Source organism: Trachypithecus francoisi, unplaced genomic scaffold (genome assembly GCF_009764315.1).
Source record: "Trachypithecus francoisi isolate TF-2019V2 unplaced genomic scaffold, Tfra_2.0 Contig01579, whole genome shotgun sequence".
In the NCBI taxonomy this organism is placed as follows: domain Eukaryota; kingdom Metazoa; phylum Chordata; class Mammalia; order Primates; family Cercopithecidae; genus Trachypithecus; species Trachypithecus francoisi.
The window spans coordinates 28,764,992-28,786,853 of NW_022681442.1; the positions used below are offsets into that span (position 1 = coordinate 28,764,992).

The window sequence follows — 21,862 nt, forward strand, 5'->3', positions numbered from 1 at the left end:
GTCTCGAACATTGCATGCAAATGCAATGTGATTGGAACACTTCTGATATCTGTATCACACCATATTCCTACAACGAGATTGATCTTTCATGGGAAATAGTCAAAAGACACCTTCTGGGTAGATAATTTATCCTTGGACATAACTAAAGAAACAAATTTTTGGGGCCTCTCAAGCTCATTTATCCATTATGCCTGGAGCTGTGGCGTTAGATCAGGTGGCAGAAAGTCTTTCTAGAATAAACCCCGTGACTTGGATTAAGTCTATTGGGGGCTCCGCTGTAGTAAATTTTGGAATCATGTTTCTCTGTTTAATGGGCTTGTTTTTAGTGTGTCAGATTAGTCAAAGAATCCTGTGTCAAAACCGAAAGAATGAACAGCCTTCATCGCCGTGGCACATTTATACAAAAAGAAAGGGAAAGATGTTGTGGGAAGTCAGGGACCCTGAATGGAGGGACCGGCTGGAGCCACGGCCAAGGAACATACATTGTGAAGATTTCATTTTAATATGGACATTTATCAGTTCCCAAATAATACTTTTCTAATTCCTTATGTCTGTGTTTACTTTAATCTCTTAATCCTGTTATCTTTGTAAGCTGAGGATGTATGTCACCTCAGGACCATTGTGTTAACTTTACAAATTAATTGTAAAACGTGTGTTTGAACAATATGAAATCGGTGCACCTTGAAAAAGAACAGAATAATAGTGATTTTTAGGGAACAAGGGAAGATAACCATAAGGTCTGACTGCCTGTGGGGTCGGGCAAAAAGAGCCATATTTTCCTTCTTGCAGAGAGCCTATAAACGTGTGAATAGGGAAGATATCGCTAAATTCTTTTCCCAGCAAGGAATATTAATATTAGTACCCTGGGAAAGGAGTGCATTCCTTGGGGGTGGTCTATAAACAGCCACTCTGGGAATGTCTGTCTTGTGCAGTTGAGATAAGGACTGAGATACGCCCTGGTCTCCTGCAGTACCCTAAGGCCTACTAGGGTGGGGAAAAACTCCGCCCTGGTAAATTTGTGGTCAGACTGGTTCTCTGCTCTCAGACCCTGTTTTCTGCTGTTTAAGATTTTATCAAGACAATACATGCACGGCTGAACATAGACCCTTATCAATAGTTCTGCTTTTGCCCTTTGCATTGTGATCTTTGTGGGACCCTCATCAGTAGTTCTGCTTTTACCCTTTGTTTTGTTCCCTCAGAAGCATGTGATCTTTGTTAGACCCTTATTAGTAGTTCTGCTTTTTGCCCTTTGAAGCATGTGATCTTTGTACCTACTCCCTGTTCTTACACCCCCTCCCCTTTTTGAAACCCTTAATAAAAACTTGCTAGTTTGAGGTTCAGGTGGGCATCACGGTCCCACTGATATGTGATGCTACCCCCGGCAGCCCAGCTGTAAAGTTCCTCTCTTTATACTGTCGCTCTTTATTTCTCAGCTGGCCAACACTTATAGAAAGAACCTATGTTGAAATATTGGGGGCGGTTCCCCCAATACACTAGTCCTGCTGATGAGCAAAGAAGGTGTCAACAGCAGTTTGATCAATAAGAAATGCTATGAAACAGCCTCCCACCTCTGGCATTCCCAGTACTGACCTCATCTGTCCCTTCCCCTCCACTGCTCCCCACAGCTTTGCACCCCTTTTGTTCCCATACACACATATAACATTTTTATTTTGGGGGCCATTACCCCATACCCCTTATTGCTGCCAAAACCACATGGGCTTGAGGGCCAGGGCTGGATGGACAGTCACGCCACTGCACACCAGCCTGGTGACAGAGCAAGACTCTGTCTCAAAAAAAAAAAAAAAAAAAATGCATAAAAGACCTTTGACAGTCCCTGCTACTCATGACCCTCCTGACTCTGTCATCTGTCCAGTGATTTTGATTTTGCAACATGGGAAGTTTCAAGCCCTGATTCCTGAGCCCAGATACCATTTGCACTCTGGGGTCATTCAAGCATGGGGAGCTCCTCAGAGGGGGATCAACTGACCTCCCTTACCTAGCTCCTCCTCCGGAGGTTTGCCTGGAGTTGAGCCAGCCCTTGAGGAGGCCTTCACTCCTGCCTCTCTCCCTTCTGGAAATGAGCTCAGGCCTGGCTGGGCTCCAGGATAACCTTTGCACAAGGCAAGAGATAACACAAAGTCAAGGTGAAGATCAGGGTAGCCCTTTAAAAGGCCTCCTTGTACCCTAGAGTTGCCGCAGCCCTTCTACTCCACCACTGTCTATCTTGCCTGCTGACACCCAGCCACCATGTGGGAGCTTGTGGCTCTCTTGCTGCTCACCCTAGCCTATTTATTTTGGCCCAAGAGAAGGTGTCCTGGTGCCAAGTATCCTAAGAGCCTCCTGTCCCTGCCCCTGGTGGGCAGCCTGCCATTCCTCCCCAGACATGGCCATATGCATAACAACTTTTTCAACCTGCAGAAAAAATATGGCCCCATCTATTCCGTTCGTATGGGCACCAAGACTACAGTGATTGTCGGCCACCACCAGCTGGCCAAGGAGGTGCTTATTAAGAAGGGCAAGGACTTCTCTGGGCGGCCTCAAGTGGTAAGTGGTGTCCATTTCCTCCCTGCCCCCTTCACCAACCCCTGGGATTGTTTAGGTCTTCAGACCATGGCTAGAATGGTGCTTCCAGCTCCAACAACCTGTAATTCTTCCCAAAGTAGACTAGTGGGGTGATGTGAAGGGAGTGAACCTTCAGACCCCCACCCGGCCTCTAAATGAGGCAGGAAGAATTATAGGAAAGTCTCTACCAGGCTGCCCAGGAGGTGGGATGGGAAGACTACAGTGGTCTGAGGGGTCAAGGAGTCCTCACTTCACTCATCTCTCTAGGCCTAGACTTCTCTAATGGACTGAGCAGGTGCATGTACAGCACTTAGCCTAGCACCCAGCACAGTAAGTGCCCCTTATACAACCAGGATTCATGTTACTCTTCATGGAAAATGGCGGCAGTGATTACTGTCCTCCATGAAAGCTGCTGGGGAGAAGTAGCCTTGCTGTTGCAGGCTGGGATTGCTGGTTTCCTGATGCCATTTCCAGCTGCTCCAGCTCACGGGGCAGTGATCTACAATGATGTTTCGGGGTTGCTGATGAGCCTCCTACTGAGCTTGCTGTCATGCTCCCCGGCCAGGAGGGGTACTGATCATCCAGAAACACTGCCAGTGCCCCCAGCCCAGCATCCTGCTGCTGAGAACTCCCCCGAACACCCCAGGAGGGCCCCAGTCTCTCAGCTTTTTTTTTTTTTTGAGACAGAGTCTCTCTCTGTCGCCCAGATTGGAGTGCAGTGGCACGATCTCAGCTCACTGCAACCTCTGCCTCCCAGGTTCAAGTGATTCTCCTGCCTCAGCCTCCCGAGTACTTGGGACTCTAGGAGCATGCCACCACGCCAGCTAATTTTTTGTATTTTTAGTAGAGATGGGGTTTCACCGTGTTAGCCAGGATGGTCTCAAACTCCTGACCTCATGATCCCCCCACCTCAGCCTCTCAAAGCGCTGGGATTACAGGCATGAGCCCCTGCGCCCCACCAGCCTGTCAGCTTTGATCAAGCCAAGGGTTGGTCTATTTTTCCTTGGACCAATCAGCCAGGTCTGCTGACCAACTACCTGGCTCCCACCTCTGCTGGCTTCCTCCCCGGGGCAGAGAAGATGGAGGAGGGTAGTCATGGGGATCTTCGGGATTAGGAGATGGAAAAGGGAGCCTTTGGACCCTTATGCTTTTGGGGGCACCTCTAGGAGGCGGCGGCTCGGCCCAAGTCCAGACTGTGTAGACAAAACATCTGTACTCTCCTAATGTGGGCTTGTGGCTGGGTACGCAGGCTTGCGGCTGGGTATGCAGGCTTGCAATGGAAGGGTAAACCCGAGTGAGGTGAGCTGTGCCTTTAGCTCAGCTAAGGGCTCAGGGAAAAGCAGAGACCTGTGCAATCCTCAGCCTCTACAATCCCGTCTGCTCCCTACCGTCGGGATAGGTATAGTTTAGAGAGTTTATCCCATCCAGAGTTGCCTTCCGCTGGTCAGAAACTGATGAGCAAAAAGAAGCCCAGAGGGCACCCTGTCAGTGAACAGAAGCCCAGTGCTGCCACATTCTAATTAAGAGTTCTTTCTCTCTCCCCGATCTACTGTATTTCTGAAGGAATTGGGAGTAGGAGACCTTAGGGTCTGTCCTACCAAGCCCTTGCAGTCGTGGTGGAGTGCAGTGGGGCTGTGCCCCATGGAAGTCAGCATGCCAGGTACCTGCCTTCTCCCCCAGGAAGGAGAGCAGGGACCAGAGGTGCAAGGGCAAGGGTGGGGTGGATGGTGTGTGATTCCTATAGCCTTGCCTGCTCTCCAAAGACAACTCTAGACATCCTGTCCAACAACCGTAAGGGTATTGCCTTCGCTGACTACGGCGCACATTGGCAGCTGCATCGAAGGCTGGCGATGGCCACTTTTGCCCTGTTCAAGGATGGCGATCAGAAGCTGGAGAGGATCAGTGAGTGCCAGACTGGCCCCTGGGGCTAGGGCTGCCTCCCACAGAAACTGCTGGAGGGAGAGGAGGGTTGGGCAGGGGTAAGGGTTAGGACTAGAGCGCAATGCAGCCTTTTCTTGGCTACTGCTGCCATCTAGTGGCCATCTGCTATCTGTCCCCCGCTCCTGTTAAGAGCAACTGGTAGAGAGAGGGGATGACGACGCTGATTCATTTCCCACCCTCATGCCCCTCTCTCCCTTCAGTTTGTCAGGAAATCAGTACATTGTGTGATACGCTGGCCACCCACAACGGACAGACCATAGACATCTCCTTTCCTGTCTTCATGGCGGTAACCAACGTCATCTCCTTGATCTGCTTCAACATCTCCTACAAGAATGGGGACCCTGAGTTGAAGATTGTACAGAATTACAATGAAGGCATCATAGACAGCCTGGGCAAGGAGAGCCTGGTGGACCTATTCCCCTGGTTGAAGGTGAGCATGATGCCACACCCTGCCTTCAGGTTTTAGTAGACCCTGACAGTGTCCCCACTCTTCCTTCCCTTTTACTTCCCCGCTCCAGCCGCAGTGACCACATCTTTTTCCTATCTCTGCCAGCTCTACCTCCTCTGCCACTTAAAACCTTTGCCATTTCTCTGCAGAGATAGATTTAGCCTTTTAATTATGCACCTTAGTACTCCAGATAATGACCTTCATTTCTTTTCCAATGACCATGTGCCAGTATGAAGCATTCTATAAGCATTCATCACTGAATTCCCTGTGGAGGTCGGTTGTATTATCCCCATTGTGCAGGTGAGAAGCAGGCTTAGCGGGGTTAAGGAGCCTGTCTGAGGCTTCAGGCTCACGTCTTCAGGGCTGGGCACACAGCAGAGTCAGCGCTTGACGTTTGATTGAATGGGGAAGGAGCGGTGGACACCACGCCCTCCTCCCCTGTTTAGAATTGTCTTCGTTGTCATGATGAACCCATTCTGTGTCCCCATCTTGCCTTCCATTCTGGCTGAAGGTCAGGGGTGGAGTAGGAACTTCCAGAGACAGAAAGCTAAGATCTGCCTCCAGGAGAGACTCTGGCAGCCGGAGAAGCAAAATGGAAGAAGGGCGGATTTAACATTTCTTTTTACTTCCCAGGTTTTCCCCAACAAAACTCTGGAAAAATTAAAGGGGCATGTTAAAACACGAAATGATCTGCTGGCTAAAATATTTGAAAATTACAAGGTAGGTGATAGAGCAGAAGAGAATATGAGTTAGGCTAAAAGTAATTACGAGAGCAGGGTGGGGTCCATTCTACACACTGTAGGAGCTTCAAAACCTAGTAGAACCTGGCACATAGTAGGTGTACAATAAAAACTGACTTAAGGGCCAGGTGCGGTGGCTCACGCCTGTAATCCCAACACTTTGGGAGGCCGAGGCGGGCAGATCAATTGAGGTCAGGAGTTCGAGACCAGCCTGGCCAATATGCTGAAACCCCGTCGCTACTAAAAATACAAAAACTAGGCCAGGCAATATGGCTCATGCCTGTGATTCCAGAACTTTGGGAAGCCAAGGTGGGTGGATCACTTGAGGTTGGGAGTTCGAGACCAGCCTGACCAACATGGAGAAACCCCGTCTCTACTAAAAATACAAAATTAGCCGGGCGTGGTGGCACGTACCTATAATCCCAGCTACTCGGCAGGCTGAGGCAGGAGAATCACTTGAACCCGGGAGGCAGAGGTTGCAGTGAGCAGAGATCATGCCATCGCACTCCAGCCTGGGCAACAAGAGTGAAACTCCTTCTCCAAAAAACAAACAAAAAAAAAATACAAAAACTAGTTGGGCATGGTGGTGTGTACCTGTAGTCCCACCTGCTCGGGAGGCTGAGACAGGAGAATCGCTTGAACTCGGGAAGCAGAGGTTGTAGTGAGCTGAGATCATGCCATTGCACTCCAGCCTGGGCATTGCACTAACTTAAGGAGTTGGGATGGAAAAGTGAGGAATTAGGAATTGAAGAGGATCCTAGAAGAGACCTAACCTCTCCACCAAATTTGAAGAGGGCCCAGGGCTGCCTCCCATCTCCACAAGCTCGTAGGCTCTGCCCAGACTCGCTCCACTTCCAAGTGGAAGGAGCCTTGTTATCTCTAGTCAGGGACAGAAGTATGGCAGGAGTGTCACAGATGGGGCTCCTTCCTTATTAATGTCTCCCAACCTCACCCAACTCAGGAGAAATTCCGCAGTGACTCTATCACCAACATGCTGGACATACTGATGCAAGCCAAGATGAATTCAGATAATGGCAACGCTGGCCCAGATCAAGACTCAGAGCTGCTTTCAGATAACCACATTCTCACCACCATAGGGGACATCTTTGGGGCTGGCGTGGAGACCACCACCTCTGTGGTGAAATGGATCGTGGCCTTCCTGCTGCACAATCCTCAGGTGTGCTTCCCCTCATCAATCCTAGACCCCAGGCAGCCCAACCTCTGGGCTGCAGAGAGAGGGAGAGCCAATTCCCTCAGGCTTTCTGTGCAGGAAGACTAGGCCTGCCCTGCCTCTTACCCAAGCAGTAGTTGGCTTTGACCCCAGAGTAGAGCTGCCCTATCTTCTGGAAGCCGGGCCTGGGCCCCAGAGCCACTACTGGGAAGGGACTGGACAGGCTCTTCTGGATGTCACCGTTGGATTCTTCTCGAAGCCCTTGCTTCTCCTGGACTTACACACACTAGTCACCTCCAACCTACTGTGGTCTTCAGGTGATGAAGAAGCTCTACGAGGAGATTGACCAGAATGTGGGTTTCAGCCGCACACCAACCATCAGTGACCGGAACCGTCTTCTCCTGCTGGAGGCCACCATCCGAGAGGTGCTTCGCATCAGGCCCGTGGCCCCTATGCTCATCCCCCACAAGGCCAACGTTGACTCCAGGTGTGTCTGCCCTCCCAGCGACATCTAGCCCCATGATGCATTCAACACAGCTCGCCAGCCTACCTGGTTCTCCCTACCCTCGGCCCCTGCTGGCCAACCTAAAGTCAGTCAACCATCAACTGCTAAAAAACATGCTGCTGGCCGGGCATGGTGGCTCACACCTGTAATCCCAACACTTTGGGAGGTCAAGGCAGATGGATCATGAGGTCAGGAGTTCAAGACCAGCCTGACCAATATGGTGAAACCCCTTCTCTACTAAAAGTACAAAAATTAGCCATGCGTGGTGGCATGCGCCTGTAGTCCCAGCTACTTGGGAGACTGAGGCAGGATAATTGCTTAAACCCGGGAGGCAGAAGTTGCAGTAAGCCAAGATCGCGCCACTGCACTCCAGCCTGGGTGACAGAGCAAGACTCTGTCTCTAAATAAATAAATAAATAAATAAATAAAATAAAAATCATCCTGCCCTCAGCCCTGTGGCTCTATGTCTCTACCACCTACATGCACGCATTGACTCATCCACAGATCTGCCTGACTTCCCGGAGGAGCTTCCTGCTGCCCTCGGAGACACATGGTCTGGGATGAAAGACTGGGAGCTCCATGCTCCAACTAGCTGCAGCACGCACATAACATGCGCCGCAGCTCCAAACGCACACCCACATCCACTGCCAGACACCAAAGTCCGCAGACACAGGTGTTCAGACATAAGCTGTCAGGAGGGAAGGGCTGGAGAAGGGCTGGATTTAGATTTGATCTGGCAGAAGCTGAGGAAAAGATGAGTGAGTGGGAACGAGGGAGTAAAGGGCACTTTCCCCACGGTGGAGGAATGAGGGGGCATGAGGCTGAGCAAGGAAGGGAGGATAATGTCCCAGACCCACTTTTCCCCTTCCTCTCTGGAGCAGCATCGGTGAGTTTGCTGTGGACAAGGGCACACATGTTATCATCAATCTGTGGGCGCTGCATCACAATGAGAAGGAGTGGCACCAGCCGGACCAGTTCATGCCTGGTGAGTTCCTGTCCTGTCCTGCATCCTGGGCCGCACAGCCAGCCTGGACTCTGCTCCACCACCCCAGTATCCCTTCACCTCTGCCAAGCTTGCTACTAGAAAACTCTTGGCTCCAACAATACGTACCTGTTGACACCCTCATCCTGCCATAGACTTACCCAAACTCTTCACAGCTGGGTTTCCTATGCTCTTCCAACCAACTGCAAATTCACCCTCCAAGAAGCCCTCTACGCCTCTGTTTGCCATTAAGTCTGTCCCTTTTCACCCTGGGTGGTGGTATTTTCATAGGTTAATTTCACCTCTTTTCCATCTTTCCTGAATATTTCATTTCCTCTGTGTCATTAAGGGCTACCTGAGAGCAGGGCTGTATCTCTCCCCAGGTGGGGGTTCCCCCACAATAAGGCTACATCCTCAGATTGGGGTTCCCTGGGCAGGGCCATGTCTCCCCCTCAGCCAGGGCAGAACCATGCCTCTCCTCCCTCCTGCCCTAGCCCCTGGCTGATGCCACTCCTTGCCTGCAGAGCGTTTCTTGAATCCAGCGGGGACCCAGCTCATCTCACCGTCATTAAGCTACTTGCCCTTCGGAGCAGGTCCTCGCTCCTGTATAGGTGAGATCCTGGCCCGCCAGGAGCTCTTCCTCATCATGGCCTGGCTGCTGCAGAGGTTCGACCTGGAGGTGCCAGATGACGGGCAGCTGCCCTCCCTGGAAGGCAACCCAAAGGTGGTCTTTCTGATCGACTCTTTCAAAGTGAAGATCAAAGTGCGCCAGGCCTGGAGGGAAGCCCAGGCTGAGGGTAGCACCTAAAGGCTGTAACTTACAGCCCCTGTCCACCCTGTGTGGCCCCACAACACCGATTTAGAGATGCAACCCCCTACCTATTCTCCGCCATTCTTCCCTGCTCCCAGCCCACTCCGCCTTCTTTTTCAGCCTGTGGCAACGCCAGTGATGTGCATAAAGTTTTTTTGTTTTCCATAAGGTCCCTGAGTAGTTCATTTATGTATTCATTTGCTCACTCATTCTTTCAACACAGATTTTATTGAGCACCTATTATGTGCCATTCACTGTCTCAGGACACTCGAGCTCCGTGGTGGTCTCTGAAGCTTACATTCTAGTGAAGGCTAACAAGTGAATAAGTTCAGAGACTCATAAGTGCTTTGAAGTCAATCACAATTTGTGTGATGTCATGAGAAAATGGCAGAGGCAGTGGATGGCTACTTTGAACAAGGGGTCAGGAAAAGTGTTGCATGCTGAGAGAGAAGCAGGTGAAAAGGCCTCCAGCTGGGAGAGGTCAGCATGGCCGGTGAAGGGGAGAGTGGGCCCTGATGAGGTCAAAGTGGGACATAGTGGTCCGTTCCCACTGTAGCTGGGATTACAGGAGGCCAGGAGGGAGGCTGAGTTTTATTCTAATTATGACAGGAAGTCATTGGAGGATTTTAAGTATGTAAGTGGAACAATCTGTTTTTTTGTTTTTGTTTTTGTTTGAGATGGAGTTTCACTCTTGTTGCCCAGGCTGGAGTGCAATGGCGCGATCTTGGCTCACTGCAAACCCTGCCTCCCGAGTTCAAGTGATTCTCCTGCCTCAGCCTCTCGAATAGCTGGGATTACAGGCGCGTGCCACCATGCCCAGCTAATTTTGTATTTTTAGTAGAGACAAGGTTTTGCCATGTTGGTCAGGCTGGTCTCGAACTCCTGACCTCAGGTGATCCACCCATCTCAGCCTCCCAAAGTGCTGGGATTATAGACATGAGCCACTGCCCCTAGCCTGTTTTTTGTTTTGTTTTTGCGGGGGAGGGGGTTGTTGTTTATTTTGTTTTATTTTTTGAGTGACCTCATCCTTCCCTGGAGTAAACACTGCCAGGTAAGGGCGTCTACAGCTGTCTTCTGCAGCAGCACGTGGGTTCCGCCTCCTTCTCCCCACTCAAAAACCCCAGGAAGTCTGTAAAAGCTTCCTCACTTACTCTGTGGCCCAGGCTGACTACAGTGGCACAATCATGGCTCACTGCAGCTTCAACCTCCCAGGCTCAAGTAATCCTCCTACCTCAGCATCCCGAGTAACTAGGACTACAAGCGCACATCATGACACCTGGCTAATGTTTTACTTTTTGTAGAGATGGGGTCTCGCTGTGTTTACTAGGCTGGTCTCAAACTCCTAAGCTCACGCGCTTCTCCCACCTCAGCCTCCCAAAGTGTTTGAATTATAGGCATGAGCCATTGTGCCCGGCTGCTTTGTATTTATAAAAGATCACCGTAGTTGCTGTGTGGAGAATGTCCTGCTAAGGGATGGGAGTGGGAGCAGGGAGAACAGTTAGGAAGGAGGCTGTTGTGCTGGTCCAGGAAAACCAGATGTTGATGAGTTAAACCATGGCTACAGCAGTGGAAACAGTGAGAATTGGTAGGATTGAGTTTATGTTTTGTTTTCTGTGTGTGTGTGTTTGTTTTTTGTTTTTGTTTTTTGAGACAGACTCTTGCTGTGTTGCCCAGGCTGGACTGCAATGGCACGATCTCAGCTCACTACAACCTCCACCTCCCTTAAGCGATTCTGCTGCCTCAGCCTCCCAAGTAGCTGGATTATAGGCACCTGCCACCATGCCTGGCTAATTTTTGTATTTTTAGTAGAGATGGGCTTTTGCCATGTTGGCCAGGCTGGTCTCGAACTCCTGACCTCAAATGATCCCACATCAGCCTCCCAAAGTGCTGGAATTACAGGTGTGAGCCACCAAGCCTGGCTTGAGTTTATATTTTGAAAGTAGGGCAGGTTGGGCACGGTGGCTTACGCCTGTAATCCCAGCACTTTGGGAGGCTGAGGCAGGTGGATCATGAGGTTAGGAGATCGATACCATCCTAGCTAACACGGTGAAACCCCGTCTCTACTAAAAATACAAAAAAATTAGCCAGGCGTGATGGGCACCTGTAGTCCCAGCTACTTGGGAGGCTGAGGCAGGAGAATGGCGTGAACCCAGGAGGCAGAGCTTGCAACGAGCTGAGATCGCACCACTGCACTCCAGCCTGAACCACAGAGCGAGACTCCATCTCAAAAAAAAAAAAGAAAAAAGAAAAAAAAAGAAAGTAGGGCAAAAATGTTGCTTGTTTGGATCCAAACAGGTTTCACTGCATGTTACCTCACAGGTTTGACCTTGGGGGAGTGTATGTGACCCACAGACTGGACTTGCCATTGCCATCCCTCTGTCTTGGTCTGCAAAGACCAAGACTGGCGGGCCCCCCTTTCCTCATCCTTCCCTGGGGTAAACACTGCCAGGTAAGCGTTTCTACAGCTGTCTTCTGCAGCAGCGCGTGGGTTCTGCCTCCTTCTCCCCACTCAAAAACCCCAGGAAGTCTGTAAAAGCTTCCTCATTAGAAAATGGAGCCCTGACTCCTTTATATCTTGAAACTGGTATATTTAAACCTTGGTCATTGGCCGGTCTGCACATGAATGTCCTCAGACATCCCAGAAGAAACTGACCCTTTTAGCCTAGAGAGAGGCCCCATCCCCAACTCCCTGGTGCCAGCCAGACCAGGGTCAGATCATCCATCAACAGCCCAGTCCTTCCCCTCTGACTAGAGAGAAGGACCCTAACTCGGTCTTGGCCTTCATGTGCCACTTACCCTGGGACTTTGCTAAAGAGCCTGTAGGAGGCCAGGTGTGGTGGCTCATGCCTGGAATTCCAGCACCTTGGGCCCAGGAGTTCGAGAGCAGCCTGGGCAACAGTGAGACCCTGTTTCTAGAAAAATTAAAAAAAAAAAAAAATTACCCAGGCATAGTGGCACACCTGTAGTCTCAGCTACTCAGGAGGCTGAGGTGGGAGGATTGCTGGACCCCAGGAGGCCGAGGCTGCAGTGATCTGAGATAGCGCCACTGCACTGCATCCTAGAGCAAGACCCAATCTCTAAAGAAAAAGAAAGAAGAAGAAGGATTAGTCTTTCATTTTCCTGCCATTCAACGTTCTGGTTCAATAGTTGGAGAATGAAAGAGTGGATATGTGTGTGGGTGGGAGAGTGAGAGACAGAGAGAGAGATGAAGATACATGGGAACCTACAGACAAATGGATATAGATAGATGTAATACGCACCAGGTCAGTATCTGTCAAAGTGTGGCTCACAGACCCCCTTGAGCCAGACTCATCTGAGAAACTTGCTTAAAAACACAGATTCTGGTCCCTATCTTTCATGCATTGTGTACACTCTGGGAGTAGGGCCTGGAAATCTGCATTTTCCAGGCTATCCAGGTGAATCCTGTACACACTGACGTGCACCCGCCCCCCAGAGTTCTCAAGTGACATTGTATGAGATTCTTGCAAACTTGGGATGTTTTCCATCGCAGTTAAACTCACCCACCACTTCCACAGAGGACACAGACCTTCTGCTAATTGCTTATCTGTTCATCACTAGTCTACAAAATGCCTTTCAGGCCAAGCACAGTGGCTCACACCTGTAATCCTAACACTATGGGAGGCCAAGGTGGACAGATCACTTGAGCTCAGGAGTTTGAGACCAACCTGGCCAACATGGTGAAACCCCATCTCTAGCTGGGCATGGTGGCGCACACCTGTAGTTCCAGCTACTCAGGAGGCTGAGATGGGAGAGTCACTTGAACCCAGGAGGTGGAAGTTGCAGTAAGCCGAGATTGTGCCACTGCACTACAATTGGGTGACAGAGTGAGAAAGATGCCATCTCAAAAATTATAATAATAAATAATAAATAAACAAGCCTTTCAAATTCTGAGCAAATCTGAAATACTTAACTTTCCTCCAGCCAATCTTATTCCCCTCTGCTTTGAGCTGAGAATAGCTTGACTCAATCCAGCACCCAGCTGATAGTGGCAGAGGAACCAGGAGAGGGAAGGGGACAACCTCCAGTATAGCCTTTCCCTTGGGCTCACTGTGGTGTCAGCATCTCTCCCAGGCTGCTTGTGATGGGGGCTGGGGTCAGCTGCCCACAGACTCTCCTATGGACTTCATTTTTTTTTGAGACAGGGTCTCACCCTGTCACCCAGGCTGGAGTGCAGTGGTACAATCATGGCTCACCGCAGTCTGGAACTCCTGGGCTCAAGAGATCTTCCAGACTCAGCTCCCTGGGTAGCTGGGACTACAGGCGTGTGCCACCACTCTGGCTAATTTTTAAGTTTTTTGAAGAGATGGGGATCTTTTTATGTTGCCCAGGCTGGTCTCAAATTCATGGCCCCTAGTGATCTTCTACCTTGACCTCCCAAATTTCTGGGATTACAGATGTGAGCCACTGTGTCCTGTCTAAATCTTCATTTTGAAGATAAAGAAACTGAGGGCCATTGTGGGGGCTGGGGATAGGGTATGACTTGCCCCAGATCACACAGCTACTTAGCAGCAGGGCTGGGACCAGAACTCAAGATTTCAGTGGTGCATGGTGAGGAGCCAGCCATGCTTTCCCACCTGTCCCCTGTGGTCATGCCGAAGGGCTCTTGGGACGTTTGGCCGGGAGAGTACCTTTCAGGAAAGGTGAGTGACCGTTTAGAAAATGACTTTATGAACTTTGACTCCTGCCCAAACTGTGCTCTCCCCTGTCTGGAAGGCCTTTTCACTACTGATCTAAACCCACCCACCTTGAGGCTCAGATACATTTTTTATGACTCATGAGTCCACCATGACTATCCCTCGTCAGCATTCAACTTCTGTTTCTTGGTACTGAACCTAAACTGAACCTTGACATCTGAGCATCTGCCTGGGCTTGAAATGGGTGGGGCCCCCCAGGGACACTGTCCACCTCCTGTACCTCTGGAGTTCAAGGCTGAGCCTTCTCATGTTCTTTATCCTGCATATCAGCACCTGACAAATAGAAAGTTAGACAAACAAGAGTGATGCAGGACAGGCAAGCCCTAAAACTGGGGCTTAGCCCAGGAGTGTTCTTGACTTTACCCAGAAAGAATTCCAGGGCAAGCTGGTGGTGGTAGCCAGCAAGCAGCAGTGCACAGAGCAGCAGAGGTACTGCTCCTCCCAGAGCAGGGCTACTCAGGGGCAGTGTGCCCAGAACAGCAACACAGAGACAGGGCTGCACTCATATGGATATCTACTTTTAATTATATGCAAATTAAGGGGTGGATTATGCAGAGATTTCCAGGATGAGGGTGGTAACTTCCAGGTCATCAGGTCGTTGCCACAAAAAGGGATGTTAACTCCTAGGTTTTGCCATGGCAATGGTAAACTGACATGTCACACTGGCAGGCATGTCTTATGGAAAGCTGCTTCTGCCCCCTCCACCTGTTTTAGCCAGTCCTTGATTTGGTTCCATGTCCGAGTCCCACCTCCTGCCTCAAGAGGACTGAATCAAATGCTGTAAATCACTTGGTTATTTGGCCCAATGATAGTAAATACATTCTATCTCCTTATGTAGAAGGAAGCCCAGATCTTTGACAAAGCTGGAAGGTCTTTGCAAAGACCTCACAGTTAACCGTTTGAGCCTCAGACTGTCCTTAACCAGTGGTGTAATGATAAGTAAATGTTTAACAACCAGGTCTGGGAGGGGCGAGGGTGTGTGGAATAGCCCTGATTTGTAGTGTTTGCTGATTACTGTGGTGTAAATACTCCCACCATGACCAATTTTAAGGTACCAATGTGATGCCAGTAAACAGGGTTGGAAAGAGACACATAATAGCATTACATGTTTTTTACCACTATCATTATATAGTAAATGCCATTATGTAGTAGTTCCACCATTCTGACACATAAATGTCAATAACCTCAAAGGCACAGATAATAGTAACATGTAGTAAAATAACTAGGAAATGATCAGTTTTGAGTATCTATTACCTTTGTTTTTAATATAACTCAATTGTAGGTTTAAGTTTTTTAAATTGGCTGCTTCATATAAACAGCTCATAAAATTTCTGAAAATTTAATAATCAGTTCTAGTGAGCTATTAAGAGCCAACCCTCCCAGGAAAAATGGGCCACTCTTGTCTTACAGAAAAGCAGTTACTGGCTGGGCTAAGTGGCTCATGCCTGTAATCTCAGCACTTTGGGAGGCTGAGGCAGGTAGATCACCTGAGGTCAGGAGTTTGAGACAAGCTTGGCCAACTTGGTGAAACCCCGTCTCTACTAAAAATACAAAAATTAGCCGGGCGTGGTGGCGTGCACCTGTAGTCCCAGCTACTCAGGAGGCTGAGGCATGAGAATCACTAGAACTCGGGAGGTGGAGGTTGCAGTGAGCCGAGATTGTGCCACTGCACTCCAGCCTGGGCGACAGAACAAGACTCCGTCTCAAAACAGACAAACAAAAACTGAGAAAGAGTTCCTGGGCTGGGGGCAGTGGCTCACCACACCAGCACTTTGTAATCCCACCACTTTGGGAAGTCAAGGTGGGCGAATCTCTTGAGCTCTGGAGTTCCAGACCAGCTGGGCAACATGGTGAAACCCCATTGCTACAAAAAAATACAAAAAATTAGCCAGGTGTGATGGCATGCACCTGTGATCCCAGCTGGTCCCAGTTACTTGGGAGGCTGAAGTGGGAGGATCACATTGAACCCAGGAGGTCGAGGCTGGCAGTGAGTGTGCCACTGCACTCCAGCCTGGGTGACAGAGCAAGACCTTGTCTCAAAAAAAAAAAAAAAAGAAAAGAAAAGAAAAAAGGAAGAAAAGCAGTTCCCCTGAGTCTCCCTGCTGATGGGAGGGGAAATCCTTCCCTATTGTGGGAGGGTGAGAGTGAGTGAATGTTCTATCAGCCTCGGGTGGCCACAAAACCTGAGGCAAATGAGGAGCCCTCTCTGCAGTCACACTCAGAGATGTTAGTGCCCCTCTCTGGAGGGTGTGGATCCAGTCACAGACGCCGTGCAGTAGGGTGGGAAGCACAATGGATGAATTAGATCCAGACCACCCACGTGCTTGGTCCCGGCTACCGTTTCCTGGTCCTGGATCTTAGGCCCATCACTAACTTCCTGAGCCTCAGTTTCCCCATGGATAATGTGGGGGAACCTAGCACCTGTGCAGTCCATCTTCTGAGGCTCTGGTGTGGATGAGAGGCAGAAAGGAGTATGTGGGCAGGAGAGTCCCACACAGATGGGAATACAAATGACTCAAAGTCAGGTTGCAGAGACAGATCCTCCTGGTGATGTCATTTACAGACTGAGTGGCCATGGACACCTTATGTGGCCTTAAGCCTCGGTTTTCCCAGCTGCAATATGGCAGGGGCGGGTGGTGGGGAACTGGGATGTTTGTGTCATAGTGTTACTGTGAGGATGAAATGTGACCTATGAAATACATTTAGTGCCTTGATAAATATTGGGTTTCTCATCGTTTTCTATATTCAAACCCAAGAAATGAGTCCTTCTCAGGGTTTTATACAAATCTCCCCAAAAGCCACCAGTTTGGTCAGGAGGGGGAGCGGGTGTGTGCAGATGAGTCCCTCCACAGGATGGAACCCTGGGGAACCCACCCTCCCTCCTCTGTCCCCGGAGGGCCAACTACAGCCCCTGGCCTGCTGCCTGCCCGCTCTGTCCCCACAGGGCCAGCGCTGACGGACTGCCGGGCAGCGGGTGGAGAACCCAAAGACAAACTCACGGCTCCAGCACAGAAGGTGTTCTGTCACAGTCTCCATGGGATTGGTTTCTTGAGACTTCTTGGTGAGAAAACATGAAAGGGAATCTGAAGCTATGGTGAGGAACAGGCTTATAACAGAGTGAGGAGAGGCCAGGTGCAGTGGCTCACGCCTGTAATCCCAGCGCTTTGGGAGGCTGAGGCGGGTGGATAACCTGAGGGCAGGAGTTCGAGACCAGCCTGCCCAACATGGCGAAACCCCATCTCTACTAAAAATACAAAAAATTAGCCGGGTGTGGTGGCGGGCACCTGTAATCCCAGCTACTTGAGAGGCTGAGACAGGAGAATCACTTGAACCCAGGAGGTGGAGATTGCAGTGAGCCGAGATTGTGCTACTGCACTCCAGCCTGGGTGACAAGAGCGAAACTCTGTCTCAAAGGAAAAAAAAAAAAAAAGAAGCAAAAACAAACAAAACAGAGTGAGGAGAAACTTCAAGTCAAACAAAAATCCTCTTCTCCCCTCACAAACACAGAAGGTTCTACTTTCATCCCCTTGGAGGAAGAGCAAAAACACTCTTTCAAGGAAAAGAGACAAGATCCAAACTGTAACTCCTGAGAATTTTACAGTGTTTCCAAGGGGTTACACCCTCCCTGGAAGTTGACATTGGTCTGAATACTGGTGGCAAGCAGCGTCACCTGTCCCGGGGTGACGCCATTTTAGCACTGAGGGGCTCTTGGAGGTGAAGCCTGGCTGGGTGTGGGGGGGTCTGCCCCCTGGAGCAAGGGGAGATAGGGTAGCTCCTGAGGAAATGGTGTCTGTTTATTTTTCACCATGTTACTCTTGGCTCAATGTATCATTCGCTAGTTCTCCCTCACCTTTGAAAAGAAATTACAAGGCTCATGCCTGGAATCCCAGCACTTTGGGAGGCCAAGGCAGGTGGATCGCTTGAGCCCAGGAGTTCAAGAGCAGCCTAGGCAACATGGCAAAACCCTATCTCGACAAAAAATACAAAAATTAGCTGGGCATGACAGTGTACACCTGTAGTCTCAGCTAGTTGGGGAGGATGAAGTGGGAGGATCACTTGAGCCTGGGAAGTCGAGGCTGCAGTGAGCTGAGATTGTGCCACTGCACTCCAGCCTGGGCCAAAAGAGAAGAGAGAGAGGAAGAAGTCACAAGTTCTTCATGTGGCTTGTGAGCACCTACATTACAGCTCTTCACTGTCCAGCCTTCTGGTTATTACATTTGCCTTGGAGCCAATAGACCTGGCTTCAAATCCTAGCTCTGCCACTTATTAGCTTTGTGATCTTGTAAAGTTAGTTAAGTCCTCTGGATGCCACAATCCCATTAATAAAGCAGGAATAATTGCAGTCTATATACCTCAGAGACCTGTTTTGAGGCTACATTTTTTTATTTTTTTGAGATGGAGTTTTGCTCTTGTTACCCAGGCTGGAGTACAATGGCATGATCTCAGTCACTGCAACTTGAGACCCCCCGGGTACAAGCGATTCTCCTGCCTCAGCCTCCTGAGTAGCTGGGACTACAGGCATGCGCCACTACGCCCAGCTAATTTTGTATTTTTAGTAGAGACGGGGTAGAACTCCCGACCTCAGGTGATCCGCCCGCCTCAGCCTCCCAAAGTACGGGGATTATAGGCGTGAGCCACCGTGCCCAGCCTGAGGCTAATTTTCTTTTTTTTCTTTTTTAATGTAGCTAAGATGCTCACACAAGACCGGCATTGTGTAAACAATCAACCAACAAAACAATAAAGACAAATTAAAACAAAACAATAAAGACAAATTAAGGCCGGGCGCGGTGGCTCAAGCCTGTAATCCCAGCACTTTGGGAGGCCAAGATAGGCGGATCACGAGGTCAGGAGTTCGAGACCATCCTGGCTAACACGGTGAAACCCTGTCTCTACTAAAAAATACAAAAAAAGCTAGCCGGGCGAGGTGGCTGGCGCCTGTAGTCCCAGCTACTCGGGGGGCTGAGGCAGGAGAATGGCGTAAACCCGGGAGGCGGAGCTTTCAGTGAGCTGAGATCCGGCCACTGCACTCCAGCCTGGGTGACAGAGCGAGACTCCGTCTCAAAAAAAAAAAAAAGGCAAATTAAATTAAAATATTTTGCTAGGTGCAGTGGCTCATGCCTGTAATCCTGGCACTTTGGGAGGCTCAGGCAGAAGGGTCATTTGAGCTCAGGAGTTCGAGACCAGCCTGGGCAACATGGCAAAACCCCATCTCTACTAAAAATATGAAAATTAGCCAGGCATGGTGGTGTGTGCCTGTAATCCCAGCTACTCGGGAGGCTGAGGCAGGAGAATCACTTCAACCTGGGAGGCGGAGGTTGCCGTAAGCCGAGATTATACCACTGCACTCCAGCCTGGGTGACAGAGCAAGACCCCATCTCTAAATAAATAAATAAATAAATATTAAAATATATGACCTGCTTCTCTCTCCAGTTTGATCTCTTGCTACTTCCCAGAATGCGGTGATAAATTGCTCGCAGCTTTCTACATGCCATGCAGAGTCTCCTATTGTAGGCCTCCCTTGCTTTTTTGTGCTTTTCAGCACCAGGCACATAGTAGACACTCAATAGTCTGCAGAAAAAACATTTGCCTAGAATTCCCTTGCACCTTTCTTCACCTGACAAACTCAATTTAGAGGTATCTCCTCCAGGAAACCTGCCTTGATCCCCTAGTTTGACTAAATTCTCCTCTGTGCACACATGCTTCGTGGCGCTTTCCACATGGTACTAAAATTGCCGATGTGCCTTCCTTCCTCTCGAGAACACCATTAGGTCTTCTAAAGAGGAGCCAGGGCCAGGTGTGGTGGCTCCACACCTGTAATCCCAGCACTTTGGGAGGCTGAGACAGGCAGATCACTTGAGGTCAGGAGTTCGAGACCAGCCTGGCCAACATAGTGAAACCCCGTCTCTACCCAAAATACAAAAATTAGCCAGGCGTGATCCCAGTTACTCAGGAAGCTAAGACAGGAGAATCACTTGAACCCGGGAGGCGGAGGTTATAGTGAGCCGAGATCACGCCACTGCACTCCAGCCTGGGCGACAGAGCAAGACTCTGTCCAAAAAAAAAAAAAAAAAAAGGAGCCAGTCCTAAGGCATCTTTGCATTCTCATGCCTTGGCACCTGCTAGGTGCTCAATAAAGGCTCAGTTCTTCAGTGAGGCCACACTTGCCCCCAGGCCAGAACCCAAATCCTCCCAAGACCCACAACCCTTCCCAGCAGGTTCAGCAAGAAGCTACCAACCAAACCCACTTCTCCCTCCTTTTCTGAGTCAAACCTTGGTTTTCGCCCCTGGCTGAAAACAGGAAACTGAAGAATGTGGAGTTTCTTGAAATTCTTGTTCACCAAAAGTACTCTCTTTTGCAGTTCTGGGCATTGGTACTGTCGCCACCTGCACTTGGTCACATGGGGCAATAGAGACAAGCAACTTCATTACAGAAATGAGGAACTCAGTGACCCGGCAGCCTGGGGTCCAATGGCATGGTGTCCCCTCTAGACCTGGGCACCCAGGATACATGCACAGCCTCTGGCAACCAGCCCCTAAGAGTTATACACCATTTTGTTTTTGTGCCACTCAGACATTAGTTTAAAGAAGGCAAGAATGATGTGCTCCCAGTTCTTTCCCGTGGTTTCAGAGCAGAACTGTCTCTAGAAGCTAGCATGGCCCTACTGGGGTTGCCTGAAGGAACCCAACAGTTTAGAAAGAACAAGTCAGCAACCACTCCACTAGTGTCACCGAAGGGCCAGGAATGTCCTCTGCCAGAGGGTCAAGGACAGGGGTGGGGGCATGTCTGGCTAAAACTGGCCTACAGAAACAACAGGGCTGACTGCTGGGCAAGCCAGGGCCTAGGGAGGACAACACTCACTTGCCGGCATCCCCAGGGCGCCAGCCCACCAGTGAGCACTCCACTTATGGAGGCAGGAACCCCTTCCTGGAGGGTTCCTAGGATGTGTACTACCTTGCTTTGCCCATCTGCAGTCTTGCTGGCTAGGGGTGTCCTCCCTGGGCAGAAGTAGTAAGCTGTTCTTCAAAGAGTTACACCTGGCTGGGCGCAGCAGCTCACGCCTGTAATCCCAGCACTTTGGGAGGCTGAGGCAGGTGGGTCATTTGAGACCAGGAGTTCGAGACCAGTCTGGGCAACATGGTGAAACCCCATCCTTACTAAAAATACAAAAATTAGCTGGGTGTGGCAGCAGGCACCTGTAATCCCAGCTACTTGGGAGGCTGAGGCAGGAGAATCACTTGAACTCGGGAGGAGGAGGTTGCACTGAGCAAAGATGGCACCACTGCACTCCAGCCTGAGCAACAGAGCAAGACTGTATCTCAAAAAAACAAAAAAAAGACTTACACCTAAGAGGTCAGTCTTAAGCAGATGGTAAAACAAACAAAGGAACTCTCCTTGTCTTAGGAAAGAATCATTGGCCCACGATGACAGATTCTGGCACACTGGTGGCTTCCTCACTACCTAAAATCAGCTCTGAGACCTCTTGCTTGGCATTCAAGACCTCAAACTATCTCCCACTATCCCTGAAAAGCTCCGAATCTGTACCACTCACTTCACCTCAAACTTAACTTACATTGTTAATTAACTATTTCACACAGATATGGTTTTTTTGATATGGAGGTTCGTTCTTGTTGCCCAGGCTGGAGTGCAATGGCGCCATCTCGCTCACTGCAACCTCCACCTCCTGAGTTAAAGCGATTCTCCTGCTTCAGCCTCCCTATTAGCTGCGATTACAGGCATGTGCCACCACACCCGGCTAATTTTTATAATATTTTTAGTAGAGACGGGGTTTCTCCATGTTGGTCAGGCCAGTCTTGAACTCCCAACCTCAGGTGATCCACCCTCCTCAGCCTCCCAAAGTGGTGGGATTACAGGCGTGAGCCACCGCGCCCAGCCACATTTTGTCTTTCTAACTGTAAGTTCTAGAGGGCAGAGGCCTCATCTTCTATCTCTGACATTATCCTGGGCCCCTGACACAGTGCTGGGCAG

The 21,862-nt window shown here is 49.9% G+C and overlaps 1 protein-coding gene across 1 annotated transcript; it reads left to right on the forward strand.

Annotated features, from left to right (window-relative positions):
• Positions 1-1,895: 1,895 nt before the first annotated feature.
• Positions 1,896-9,328, forward strand: LOC117067514 (steroid 17-alpha-hydroxylase/17,20 lyase). Its single transcript, XM_033184181.1, has 8 exons — positions 1,896-2,544; positions 4,326-4,464; positions 4,704-4,933; positions 5,585-5,671; positions 6,653-6,868; positions 7,180-7,349; positions 8,249-8,352; positions 8,874-9,328. Exons 1-8 carry the CDS (start codon positions 2,248-2,250, stop codon positions 9,155-9,157), a joined length of 1,527 nt encoding a protein of 508 aa, XP_033040072.1. The 5' UTR covers positions 1,896-2,247; the 3' UTR covers positions 9,158-9,328.
• The last annotated feature ends 12,534 nt before the right edge of the window (positions 9,329-21,862 follow it).

Bases quoted from the DNA above. Each gene is read 5' to 3' on its own strand.
- LOC117067514 (XM_033184181.1), top strand. From the start codon at position 2,248: ATGTGGGAGCTTGTGGCTCTCTTGCTGCTCACCCTAGCCTATTTATTT. The intron at 5,672-6,652 runs GTAGGTGATAGA...CACCCAACTCAG, and splicing joins AAATATTTGAAAATTACAAG to GAGAAATTCCGCAGTGACTC. The intron at 8,353-8,873 runs GTGAGTTCCTGT...CCTTGCCTGCAG, and splicing joins GCCGGACCAGTTCATGCCTG to AGCGTTTCTTGAATCCAGCG.